This window comes from Heliconius melpomene, chromosome 14 (genome assembly GCF_056956725.1).
Source record: "Heliconius melpomene rosina isolate 202511_hmr_F chromosome 14, ASM5695672v1, whole genome shotgun sequence".
NCBI lineage: Eukaryota > Metazoa > Arthropoda > Insecta > Lepidoptera > Nymphalidae > Heliconius > Heliconius melpomene.
In genome coordinates this window covers 6,876,614-6,890,643 of record NC_140402.1, presented here as the reverse complement: position 1 = coordinate 6,890,643, position 14,030 = coordinate 6,876,614, and the positions used below count along the sequence as shown (strand labels likewise).

The window sequence follows — 14,030 nt, the reverse complement described above, 5'->3', positions numbered from 1 at the left end:
TCTGTTGACGCAAATATCACATTGCCAAAATAACCCATATACCGTATATAGTAAAATCAAATGCTTCCAGAATTCGGCAACAAACGGGAACGGAGTGTTTTAACACTAGGTTCCCTCTGCCAACTCTGCTGTGCGCGGGATACAGCGTGAAGCTGATACAAATGTATGTACAAATTAGTGCTGAAATATAACTTTTAAGCTTTCAATACAAGTCTCCTTGAGAGTTAATTGAGAATATTGTCAGATGAAGATTAGTCACGAGCGATATTCCTGAGGAGGGCTCCCAAATTTTTTGAACTTGTTCATATTCTATATCTCAAAAATAATCATTTTTCGTTAAAAGATCTTTTGTGTTTTATTTCTATGAAAAATTTATAATATTTTTAAGCGTAATCAGTATCAAATAACTTCTAAAGGTCCAAATGAAGAGAAGATGATAAAAAATAATTAAGCTATAGAACAATATGATAATAGTAGCAACGTCTATTTAAAAACTAGCTGGAATTTAAAGATCTCCCGACAGCTTTTACAAATTAACCGACTTTAAAAAAAAAATATCTGTTTGACCTGTATGTATTTATATTTGTCCATATTTTTTCGGATAAGGTGATTCTTTTTGATCTAAATATTTTTATAATAGCTTTTTTTTGTTTAGCATCGTTATGTTTTCAGTATATAGCAGAGTAGGCAGAGGGTACATAGTATTAAATCACTTCGTTATTTCATTCGAATTTCGAAATTATACATAGTGGTAGAACACTGCTTTGTCTTCTTGTGGTATAAGCGATGAAATAAAAAAAGAAACACTCCCACGAAAGGGAATCTAACTCACAATCTCTTTCCCTCCGTGCTTCTATACCTATGCATATTTTTCATTAACCTATTATTTTAATTATAAACAAAAAATCCTTTCTACTAGAAAAAAATTGATAACCTCCTTTTCTTACAGAAGTCGGTTAAAAAATTAAATATCAACACCCTTAAAAGAAATAAACAGCGATTACGCAACCCTCACTAATCACTTCATCTGTCGTAGAGGCTCTACGTACATACATCGTTCATAATGAGGCCCACCCTAACGTGCTATTGATGACTTTCCAATACTTCGAAGGCTTCGAAAATGTCTAACGAAATTTCACTTTAAATCATAAATAAGATCTTTTGAAGCAATTCGATAGAATTTTGAAGCTTTCAATGGTTCTTCTTCTGTAATAAACTACCTGTCATCTCAAACTCATTTGTATATTATATTAAATGTAATATATATATATATACAAGATGAAATTTCAAAGAGTATTTCTCATATTTATTGAATTTCGTGTCAACTTATATTGGGCTACTTGAATTCGTATACATAAAATGTGTAGTTATTTTATTTTTTAAGTTTCCCGCGTGTGGTACGGTAGGCAAACGGAAACCAGTGTTAAGTGGCGGAACTCAACGCCGTATTTGCCTCTATACTAGAGCGAATAATGAAAATATTATATTTTTCATTTTCTTCAGTGGGAATCGAACCCACATGTCGCGTTGTGCCGATACGCCATGACTGGCCTTAATATATTATTATTATTTGAAATATATGTTTGTATAGAAGTAATAGTATAATATAACATATATAAACTATTACTATGAACTCTAATTGAAAATGAAGCGTCCCTATCAACAATAAATGTGTTTGCTGGACAATTTCATTTTGAAATAAGCGAACGTTCTCTTGTTATTGTATATTTGCAGAAAATTACATTTCAGGATTCTCATAATATTGCTCTTTAGTATTAAATTTTATTACTTTTTTTTGTAGCTTCACGCTGTATCCCGCAAATAGAAGAGTAGGTAGGACACTAGTGTTAAGACACTCTGTTTTCCTTGCCTTGTTTTATTTACCTTGTCACCAGAATGAAGAAATGATATTATCAAATATTTTATTTCCTGAGTGGAAATCGAACCCGCAACCAGTCGTGTATACAGTTACACACAAAAGTGAAACACAAGAACCGCTTTAAAGTTCAAAATTGAACTAAAGCTTGTGATTGTTGAATTAATTAGATGAGTCACGTGGTGGTGGTAGGCTTTGTCAGCGAAGGTTGGGTCATTATGGAACAGACAATAGATGAGGCTGGCTGTATTAATTGGGTATTGTTTGACTAAGATATACTGATAACAGAGTTTTGTTAGGACTATATATATATATATATATATATATATATATATAGTGTGAAATTGCATTGATTTTATATCTATATCCATACTAATATTATAAATTCGAAAGTAAGTCTGTTTGTCTGTCTGTGACGTAATCACGGCAAAACCGCTGATCCGATTGTGATAAAATTTCATAAAGAGATACTTAAGGGTTTTGGGATGAACATAGGCTAATTTTTTTCTTATATTTTTTGTTTTTTTTTAGCAATTTCGCTGTTTTAAGAAAAGGTCGCCGAAAATGGGCGTCACATCCGTGATACAGAGTGAAGCTTAAAAAAAAACAAAAAAATAAATATTAAAGTTTCATGATTAATAACCCAATAGAATATTAAAAGAAGGTTTCTCGAGATTTCTATGTCCGATATGTAACGTTTTTATATAAATCCAATCTTTTATGAAGTACATATGTACGTGGTCAGTAATCCTCTTTAGTAAAGTTTTGCTTAAGCTCGAACTCCTACAGATTGGGATTTACTACTTAAGTACACGTAACGTGTTTATATCATAGAGCACCTGAGAAATTATTTAATAGTATTATTTTCATTCAGTTCCGTAGAGTGTCTCAACACTAGGTTCACTCCGCTTACCCTATACAACGTGAGGATGAAAAAATATTAAAAGCAAAAAATTGTTTATATTAAGCCCGACCCATTAACAAATAACGTGAAAAAAAATAATATAATAAATTAACTTTAGTGGTATGTTCTTTTCAATGAATACTCATTAATAGGAACATATAAACCACTAAGCTAGAAGAATTTCTATTATTTTAGCTGTACGTTCTTCTATTTATATCTATTACATAATTCATGTACCTGAGTAGAAATCGAACCACAACCTTCGCATTTACTCATCCTTCTCGCATTTACTCTTGTGCCCTTAGCCATGATGTCCTCCTAAAAAAAGCTAAAAACGTCTTTTCTTTTACAACTAGGTGCCAAAAGTTCTAAACTTGTTAACTTCCATACTTTCACAGTATAGTTTTATAACCATTTACATAGTGATGATATTTTTAAAGCTTACGTCCAAGATATTTTTACTCGTACCACCCCAGCATACCCCATATTTTATAAGCGATTTACCCTGTTAGCCGAGCCATTGTGTTTATTTGTAATCAAGATACATTATGAGGTCCTCGTGGCGTAGTGGCTCAGAGTGTGACGGTAAACGTGGTGGTTGTGGGTACGATTCCAATTGGTGGGAATATATAAAAAATATTTTTTATTTCCTTGCTGTAGTAAAAGAGACCTACCGCTGCGTTTTGGTTCGCCACTGAACATCTTGATGGGCGGAAAGTAAGAAATGGAGTGACTTAACACTAGGTTCCCTCTACCTACTCTGCTATACGGGAAATAGTATGAATAAATATAATAATTTATAATAAAAGGACAAGCCGATTGATTGTTACAATTCGAGAGGTTAATTACATCGTTCTCATTAAGTCATTAATAATTTGAGTTCCTCCGAATGGAGGTTGAATCCACAACCATCGTTTATAGTAAGAGCTCTTCGACTTTTCAACAGCTAGCAATAAAACAAAACATGTTTTAAACATTTTAAAGTGTTTTTCCATAGGATAAAATATTTCAATGCTTTTTTTGTTTTTACTTATTTATGTTTAGCATCTCCATAGGGAGACTTACAAATCTCCCCCACACAAATATTATTGACAAGAATTATTTTTTTATATATATTTTTTTTAAATTTAAAAACGTCAATATATACTAAAAATAGAATAAACTGTATTCCTTCCGTCTCGTTAGAAACACAGCTAAGTTGAATTGCAGCACTTAAAGAAGTACTTAGCAAAACGTCTTTGGGGGGAAAAGTGCAAAGTGTTGTATTACGTCACGAGCTCTTCTGTCACTCCCGTGAAGCGTGACAAACGGTAGCAGCTAATTTAGCTAAGAGAAGTTAGTTGATAAAGTAAACATGGACTATAGTCCATAGAACTAGATAAAAATCGGTCCATTATATGTTCATAAGTTACCTATAGCATAGACAACAATGTTAGTGTCAAGACACTTAGTTTTAAGCGGCAGTGCCAAACTCGCTGGATTTTAATTTTAGTTATAAATATCATTGTATTGAGTCTCATGAACATGGGGACATGGAGGAGTCTTTATGGGAGCAGTGTTGTAACACTAGTTTCCCAGGTTCCCTCTGCCTACCGTGCTATGTGTGTTTAGGTGAAAAATGATATTGTATCATGATGTTCCATAAATAGAAATATAATATTTAACAAGCGATAGTCTGTCTTTTTATTAAAATAAGATATCCAAATAAATAATTTATCGTATTTTTATTGAAACTTTTCTTTTAAATTATAATCTTTTAAACAGGCACACGAATTATGCTTAAAAGACGTCTCAAGAGCTTTACTTCGTGAAGAGAAGCCTACTTTAGAATGAAATTAAGTATATATTTAATTTTTGTAACGAAAATATTCTTATTATAATAAAAATTAACGTTGCAAAAATTTAATGATCATAATAATGTCGCAGTGCAGATTTTTTTTAAAACTAAGGTCAACAAGCGTAGGGTATTTTTAATTTTAATTTTGAAATGTATAAGTTCCATAGAGTTTTTTTTTTTCAGTTTCACGCTGTATCCCGCATAAAACAGGTTAGGCAAAGGGAATTCAGTGTTACGACACTCCATTCCCCACTTTCAGCTAATTTTTCGAGGCCTTTATTCCCTCGAGTTGGAATCGAATCCTCTACGATCACGTTTGCGTCCCTGAGGCGGCTTCATATAAAAAATTGTTAATTATAATAAACCTAACCTTAATTCGGGATCACGGAATTCGGCAGCTTTGTCTTGTTACCAAAGCTAGGAAATGATAATAACTCATTTCCTCAACTAGGAATCGAACTCACAACCACGCCTTAAGTCAAGTTTACAATCATTATATCCAAAGTAAAAATTATGAGAAAAGTAAGTAATACTAGTTAAAAGTATGAGAAAACTAAGTAATACTAGTTCACTTGTTATTAACCATGTAACATACGAGTAGAATATTGGAGATCCGCCAGCTCGTGCCGACCGATACTGGTCCCCAAAGTTTGCGTGTCATTACACTGGCTGCGACTTCCTTTTTGAGTTAGTGTAACTAAAATAAACACTGTTAAGGAAATTCGTTGTTAAATATTTGTATTGTAAGTTTGGAGTTGAAATTTTTTTTTGGGTGTTGACGTTCGCTTATGTTATAAAGAGTATGTATGGTATGTAAAAGAAATTCGTTTTAATTTTGATAGGGGATATGTCAACCAGTTTTCGAGATATTTATTCTTTAAATATCTCGAAAACTGGTTGACATATTTTATTCTTTAGCTTAGCTCAGCTAAATGTTTAATATTTGTATGTATATATGGTTATTTGTGTGCGTTTCTGTCAAACATTATGTTAAAACTTACCATTATTTAATAAAAATCCGTATATTCTAGATAAATTAAGGAATTGTTAAAGTTAAAAATTAATTTATTAGCTTCACAATGCTACGTACAATATTAATCTATTTATATTAATTCTACACACATGTGCTATATGCATACATAATTTTATATCGATAAAATAGTTTTAGAAAGAGAGACCCTTAAATATAAATACATATCAATGGAATCTAAAATCAGCAACAAAATAATATTCCAAAAAATCGCATAACTATAAAAGGCCGACGCGACTGTAACGCGACGGTTGTGGGTTCGATCCCCACTCAAGGGAATTAATTATTATATATTAATATTTTCATTTCTTCGCCCTGGCACCAATGCAAAAGCCGTGTGTTCCGCCGCTCAAACACGCAATGCCTCGAAATGATTTGATGGAAAGCGGGGTACGGAGTGTTTTAACACTAGGTTCCCTCTGCCTACCCTGCCATGTGCGGGATACAGCGTGAAGCATAATTATAAAGAGCGAGCTGACTTAAAAGAGCTTGAAGCGTTATTGTTAATGTATTTCAATTCTAAAACAAACGGACAAGAAGCTCCAACTCTACTTTACGATCTAAATTTACGACTGAGTACAGCTTTTATAGTTATGTTTTTTATGATTACATTCGTACAAAGGTGCTTAGAGATTTTATACAAAATTTAAAAAGAAATGTACAGAACCCTCTTTTATTATAACGGTGCCTACACTTTGTTCTGTTATTAGATAATGTTATTTCAATAAAATATAATAAAACTAATCTAATTTCGTTATTTTTATCAATAAACACCTTGATTTATTTATTTTTAGAATAAAACCTACGAAGCATATATTTTTATTTTAAAATATAAAATAACTGCTTTCCAATAAATCATTCAGATTTTTTTTGCATACCATTAATTATTTTTTTCAAATAAAAGTTAAAATATTTTTGTTAATTCTACTGGATTATTATTTTGCGTTCACGGTGCATCCAAATCTCTATGTGGCAAGCATTAGTTCTAAACTAGCGTAGAGTCAAGCCTTTCCTATACACAAATTCACTTACTCTCCGGCTTAAACGTCACCCGGTCTGAAATACAAAATTATATATTAGTGTTATGGGAACCACTTTACACCCTTTTGGTTAATACCTTCCTTTTTATTTTCTCTTACATTAACGATGATAATGTTTCTTTAGATCTTTTAATATAATTTTAAACATGTTATTTACGATATTATATACGCTGAAAAATGGTTATAAAGTCTTAAATGTAATAACTACGTAATATTCGCTTAGACTGTGTAAGCGAAAGCTATATAATTTAGCTTAAATAAAAAATATGAAATCCACACCGCCACTTACCTTTATTGTTGTAATAACAGCAAGAGTACATGAAACAAAAATTATAATTTAATATTAAAAATGATAATGTAATAGAATATTAAAAAACAAAAGAATTCTTCTTAAATTAATACATTTGTCTCGTTCATGAATGATAAAATGACATAGCCTTAATTTTTCTAACGTATGTGAGAATACCAATACATATAGTTAATTTCTTTTTTAGCTTCTTCTTTAGTGCTTCTGCTTTAGTGTTGGGACCCTTGTTACCATTAAGACACTTCCGTTCCTTATTTTTCGATGAAATGAGAGGAGCCATTGTGTGTTGAGTGGCGGAACTCATTCATCACCACAATTTACTTCGACACCAGAGCAAACAAAAAACAAATATGACATTTTTATTTCTTCTTTCTTTTATTTCCTCAAGTAAGCATCGAATCTACTAACAAATACACGCTCGTACCTCTAGGCCTTTCCTAACCTCACACTGTTTACTTATATAATGATATATAACTGAACTATTACATCAACACAGATTGCATGGTGGTGTTCGTGTATTGCCTTGAGGACACGTTAGGATCCTTGAAACTTGACCCGGGTGTTTTCGCCCCTGTCGCGTCATGTCGGCGCCTCATCCGACCCGCTTTGTTCGTTTTGTATAGTATAAGCTATAAGCGTATAGCGGTTTTAGTAGAAAATTTTAAGCAATATTGAAATAATTTCGTTTATTAAACTGTATGTCAAATTATTACTAAAATATATGTTCTATTTATATTATATATAAATTTTTATCGAATAATTTTGTTATTATCGAATAAACGTAAAAGCGATATTGAGGTTCGCCAATCAACACAAAATATTTAGAAAATGGGGAAAGGAGTGTCATAACAATAGGTCCCCACCTCTGCCAGGGTAGGCAATATGCAGGGTACATTATGAAGCTGATAATAAAGAATATTTTTCTTCGTATATTCTCCATTCAACGTGACATTAGCTAACTGACACGTTCAAAATGCCGTAATAAAAGATATAACAAAATATAAATCTTAAATAGTAACATTATATCTATTTTATATCTTTTACTTTCTGTTGCTTACTTGTATTATAATATGGTGTGTTGAGTAACTGAATCAAACAGAAAATAATTGCAATACTCTTATATTTATTATATAATTTCGTATTGATACACTCATAACAAGAAAATCTTAAAAAATATATTAAAAAGTGTGGATCTATAAAAAATAACTAAAATATATCTTTTTCAAGTTAGGCCCATCACGACCTCTTTTACCGTGAAAAGTCGAAATGAGCGAACCGCAATAAATACTCTGTTTCCGGAAATTGTGATTTTATGTATTCTTCGAGATAGCCTTTAGAGTCGTATTAGACGGAGAAGGGAATAAAGTGGGTGACTATTATCTTTAACGAAGGACTCGAGAATAGAACTTTGACTTTTATAAACTACTTTGGTTTGGAATTTGCAATAAACTTTAGTCAAGGGTAATTTAAAGTTTTTAAGAATGGTAATATTTCATTCAGTTGAGAAAAATTAGTACGTTTTTGAAAATGATTTGTACGTAGTTAGTTTTACATTTATTCTAATTTTTAGGGTTCCTTACTACAAAAGGTACATACAGGCACAAATACAGTTACCTTATAGGATCACGTTTATGTCCGTCCATTTGTCTGTCAAGATCATTAATCAATTATTTAAGTTTTTAATCCCTTGAAGCATAGAAAAAAATCATCATCTTCGTAAACAAATGATATAAGAATTTTAGCTTTGTTTTCATTTTGTATAATATTTCTCCATATAGTTAAAAAAAATTTAAAAAATCTTTATTTACTACAAATATACATTCCAACATTCTAAAACAAGAAAACAACCAACTATTTTCCATCTCGTTATCCCATACTTTAACAAAATTTAGTATCTCCAAAGGTTTGGAGATACTAGAGATACATTTGGTCACTTAAACCACCACCCATATACTTCACCCGACCAGGGTCAAAGAAGAACCCCCGCAATAAACACCCAGCTTCCGTGAATTATGATTTCACACTATGACAGCAGGGTCTTGTTGGATCTTTATCAAGTGGGCTTTAAGTATCAACTATGGTGAAGTGAAAAGTGTCGTTTTAGAATATTCATGAGGCCAGGGGCAAGGGTCCAAGTGTGTGGATTCGATCTCGAGGAAATGGAATATTTATTTAAATGTATATCTTCTTCGCTCTGGTGTCGAGGCGCGGCGTTGTGTTGCGTCACTCAACACTTAATGACTTCAAAATTCGATTTAAAATGGGATACGAAGTGTCTTAACAGTAGGTTCCCTCTGCCTAACACGTTGTGTGCGGGATACAGCGTAAAGCTAAAATAAATATTATTTTATGTTCATTAAGAAAATATAAAAATAAACTGATAGACAGATCATTGTTATAGAGGGATCCTGGGAACCTAATTTTACCGCTATGCCTTGTTTCCAGAGCGAGGAAAGAGAATCGAACCCACGACCTGTCACGGTCACAATCACACCTGCGCCACGATCGGCCTCAAAATTCAATTCCAGCACATAATATACAAAATATAAAGTATTTTATGGTTTTATAAAATCTACTCGTATGTAATAGCTGTCAAGTAGGAAGTCCTTGACGCTGGAAAAGCGCTGAGATCGCTCCGGTCGTCAACGGCACTCGGCTAGCGAGCGTATAATCAATAGAACATTGATATAGTTTCAATACAATGTTTATGTGTTTTTTTTTTTGTTTTTTTTATAGCTTCACGCTGTAACACGCAAAGGTAGGGTTTAGGAAATAAGTAGTGTTAAGGCACCGTTCTCCGTTTCTCACTTTACGTCGAGTTTACGAGGCATTGCGTGTAGAGTAAATTATAATAATAATAAATAGTAATTCCCTCGATTGGGAAGCGGAATCACTGACGTCGCTTTACAGTCACACTCTTGTGCCTCTGCGCCTTATTGGAGTTTTCTTGTTGTTCTTGACTACTTGCTATGTTGGAATGAAATCAGCTTCACGCTGTATCCCGCACATAGCAGGGTAGGCAGAGAGAACCTAGTGTTAAGACACTCCGTTTTATAGTTTCCGGCGAAATTTGGAGGCATTGGGGGTTGAGTGGCGGAACTCTACGCCGGTCTTTGCCTCGACTCCAGCAAAGAAATGAAAATATAAATGTAAATAAATATTTTATTTCCTCGAGTTGGGATCGAAGCCACAACCGTCACGTTACAGTCACACCCTAAACTCAACGTCAATCACTACACCTGATGCGGAAGCTTAGGAAACAGGATATTTAGAACAATAGATTTAGATTATCAAAGATTTGAAATACCTGATGTGGTCAATGAAAATAGCATGATAAGACGAAGACGTGAGACCTCATACAATCAACCCAAAGAAATTTGGGACAGCACCCTCTACGTCAGTAAATATTAATAATAATATTATAATATTCCCTACAATTCCATACATCCATTAATGAACTTCAAATACATCTTTATTAATATGTAAATTTGAACGTTAATTAATAAACTTTGGAATATAGTACACCAATACTCAATTGTTTTGGGCGGAACTCTTGATTCAGAGACAGAAGACGGTCATGGCTGAGTCCACTCACTTTGTCCCCACAAAGTGTGATTGTAAACGTGACTGGTTCTGGGTTCGATTCCTACTCGAGGAAATTAAATATTTAATATTTCCATTTTCTTCGCTCTGGTATCGAGGCGTGGTGTTTAGTTCCGCCAATCAACACGCAATGCCTCCAGAATAAGTCTAAAAGTGGGAAACGGAGTATTCGAACACTAGATTTCCTCTGCCTACCTTGGTGTGTGCGTGACAAAGCGTGACACTAAAAGTCCACCGTCTTTTGGATTGGTACACAGAATGGTATTTGACGAGTAAACACAATTGGACGACAGTGCGAGTTTGTCTTTGGTCTCTGATAATGGATATTTGACGTCATAGGTCGATGACGTCAGTCTATTCTCTTTTATACGAGCGTGTCCTTATATGGGCATGACATATTTATATAATCATATTATATACTATTAAATTAGGGTTATAATAAAATCGTTCTTTCTTTTGCTAAATTTGTGTAGAATTTTTTAAGGAGAACGTTAGAAGTTTGGGGCCAGTTGTGGCGCAGAGATATGAGCGTGCCACAGTAAACGGGACAGATTATGGGTTCGAGCCCCACTCGAGAATTTTTTTATATTTTCAGTTCCACTCTCTGGTAACGAGGCAAAACGCGGCGTTGAATTCCGCCACTTGGCTCCTAATGCCTCCAGAATTCAGGTAGTGAAGAATGAAGTGTCTAAACACTAGGTTCATTACGTACGGTATATGCGGGATACAGCGGGAAATAAAAAAAATATCAGTCTCGTTTATAATCTAATAGACAAAAGTAGAACATTTACAACAATATTGTTACTATATAAGTTTGTTGTTTATAAGTTGGTAATGTCAGACGTCATTATGAGTTTGAATGGCCCAAGGGAAATGTTTGCTTCTCAGTGTGTTGCACTCTTATGAAACTTCATAAGTTAAAGTTATTTTGCTATATATTGTTAAATAGGATATTAAAGGCCTTATATTCTAGCCTTATATGCTATAGCAGGGTAGGCAGAGGTAGCCCAGTGTTAAGATATTCCGCTTCTGACTCTCCACCTGATTCTTGAAGCATAGCGTGTTGAGTGACAGGACTCAACGCCACGTTTTCGATACCAGAGAGACGAAGAAATGAAGATATAAAATTAAATAGAAAGAAGAATTTTATTAAGAATAAAGAAAGAGAATTATAAATTTAAATAAATATTTGATCAACTCGAGTGGGGATCGAACCCACAACCAGTTGGTTTTACAGTTCTGTTCCCCTGCGCTACGACTGGCCATCTTTACCGCTTACAGAAAAACATTCCTATATGTATTTAAAATTATTTTTGCACAAACAGACAGACATTTAACAAATGCCATATATTTTTTATCCTTTAAACCACCACATGGTGGGATGTCCCATAAATCTTCGAATGCATTTCCCTCGTAAATACGTTGGCTACTTAAATAAACAATTCGTTTGGCTTTATCGTTTAAGAATGGTTTATTTATACCAGCTCATTGGAATTCGCGTGGGCGTGGCTGTATTGATTCGATTGACGCATATCGAGGAATTAGTTAATTTGTAATGGATTTTCAGTAATTTTGGTGTATTTTTTACTTCCCTCAAGTAACAGGGTAGGCGGAGGGAACCTGGTATTAAGATCGTCCCCTAATTTACGCTTTTCCACGATTTTTTCAGTGGCGGATCTCAAATTCACTCTTTTATATTGCCAGAGCGAAGCCATAAAAATATTAATAAATAATAATTCATTCCCCTGAGTGACGATCGAATCTACTATGCTCTATGACGTTTCTCTAACTAAACTTCAGCTTCACGCTGTATGTATACACAGCAAGACAGGCAGAGGAATCCTAGTGTTAAGATACTCCGTTCCTCACTTTCTGCTGAATTCTAGAGGCATTGCGTGTTGAGTGACAGTACTCAACCCCGCGCTTTGCCTAAGTAACTATACTTGCTAACTATTTTTTCTTGTTATTATTACGAGCCTTTTATTTTGTAATTCAGGTAAGCTTAACTAAACATCGTATAAAAGAAGTAGGTACATTTCTTTGTCTTGTCACTTCAAATTTATTAAAAAATAAATAGAGTGGAATAAGATTATTTGCTCGTCAGACCAATAGTGGAGGCCTAAATATAATTTCTAAACTTGCTTCATTATTCAATACTTCTAGATATTGGCACAATAAAAAGACACCCGCATTAATTTTGGTTCATAATTGTTTAAAAGATTTCAAAATTAATACATCAAAAAATTTAGGTATGTTTTCATTGAATACTTGGGTGAGTAATATAGATATTCAATCTTTTGTTAAATATGACGTTAATTTCATGACAGGACCTAAAAGACGATTTGATTGCGTACTGTTAAAAAAAAATTTTTCTAATTTTATCACATCCCAATACAGTCATTATAAAAAGATATATACAGATGGCTCTAAGGATAAGGAGGGATTGGGGGCGTCCTTTTATGACTATGAACAAAAGATAGCTGTAAAATTTCAGATAGACCCCAATATGTGTATAATGGATGCTGAGCTAATCGCTATAGCAGAAGCTCTGTCATACATAGAATCGACTGATCATATTAGTACAGTGATATTGACAGACTCTAAAAGTTCGCTCCAACATTTGGCTCGGTGTACCTCGACATTTCGAGGAACTCCGATAGCCTATACTATATTGGACAATGTCTTGAGATTGTGATCTTTGGGAAGGAATGTAGTTTTGCAGTGGATACCGTCTCATATAGGTCTGGAGGGCAATGACATTGCTGATTTATTAGCCAAGCAAGCAATATCTGATGGGATTCCTATTATCAGTTCTCCTTTTTACACTAATTTTATTGCCAAAATAAAACAAATTTGTTATACGTTCTGGGCAGAATATTTCGATAAAAGATCCTTGGAAAAAGGTATCTGGTATAAAACGATCCAACCACACCCTTTAACATCACCATGGATAAACAATGAAACTTTATGTAGGAAAAAGATAATTGCAGCGCTTAGACTTCGTTCTGGACACATTCCAGGCAATAAATTTTTGTATTTAATGGGCAAGTCAACGACAGCTAGTTGCGACTTTTGCAATTCTAATTCAGTTGATGATGTCTACCACATATTGATGGAATGTGTCCAGAACGAAGCGCTTAGGACAAAAATAAGCTGCAGATTTCAAGAAATAGGTTTTTGTAATGCTGTTTTGGCTTCACCTCTTTCAGATGAAGCCAATATACTTTATGAGTTGGCAATATCCCGCTTAACTTAAGATATATTTATGTATGTATTTAAATTATATTTTATTTAAGTTAAACTTACCAGGGCGACATATTCGCATAAGCGACAAAGCCCTTTAATTAGATTAAAAAAAAAAAAAAAAAAAGATTATTTGACTGTTCTTGTAAATTCTAGGTATTATAGGTACCTACAGAGATTTTGTTATTAT

General features: G+C 33.5%; 1 protein-coding gene across 2 annotated transcripts in view; it reads right to left on the bottom strand.

Annotated features, from left to right (window-relative positions):
- The window catches only part of Ptp36E (protein tyrosine phosphatase 36E), a 77,333-nt gene that overhangs the window by 48,550 nt on the left and 14,753 nt on the right, over window positions 1-14,030 (bottom strand). Inside the window, exon 2 of one of the 2 annotated variants that reach the window (XM_085197801.1) lies at window positions 6,680-6,703. The exons of the other annotated variant lie outside the window; for it this stretch is intronic. Coding sequence (XP_085053927.1) covers window positions 6,680-6,703 — 24 coding nt within the window. The remainder of the gene's footprint in view (window positions 1-6,679; window positions 6,704-14,030) is intronic. 2 annotated transcript variants of the gene reach the window in all.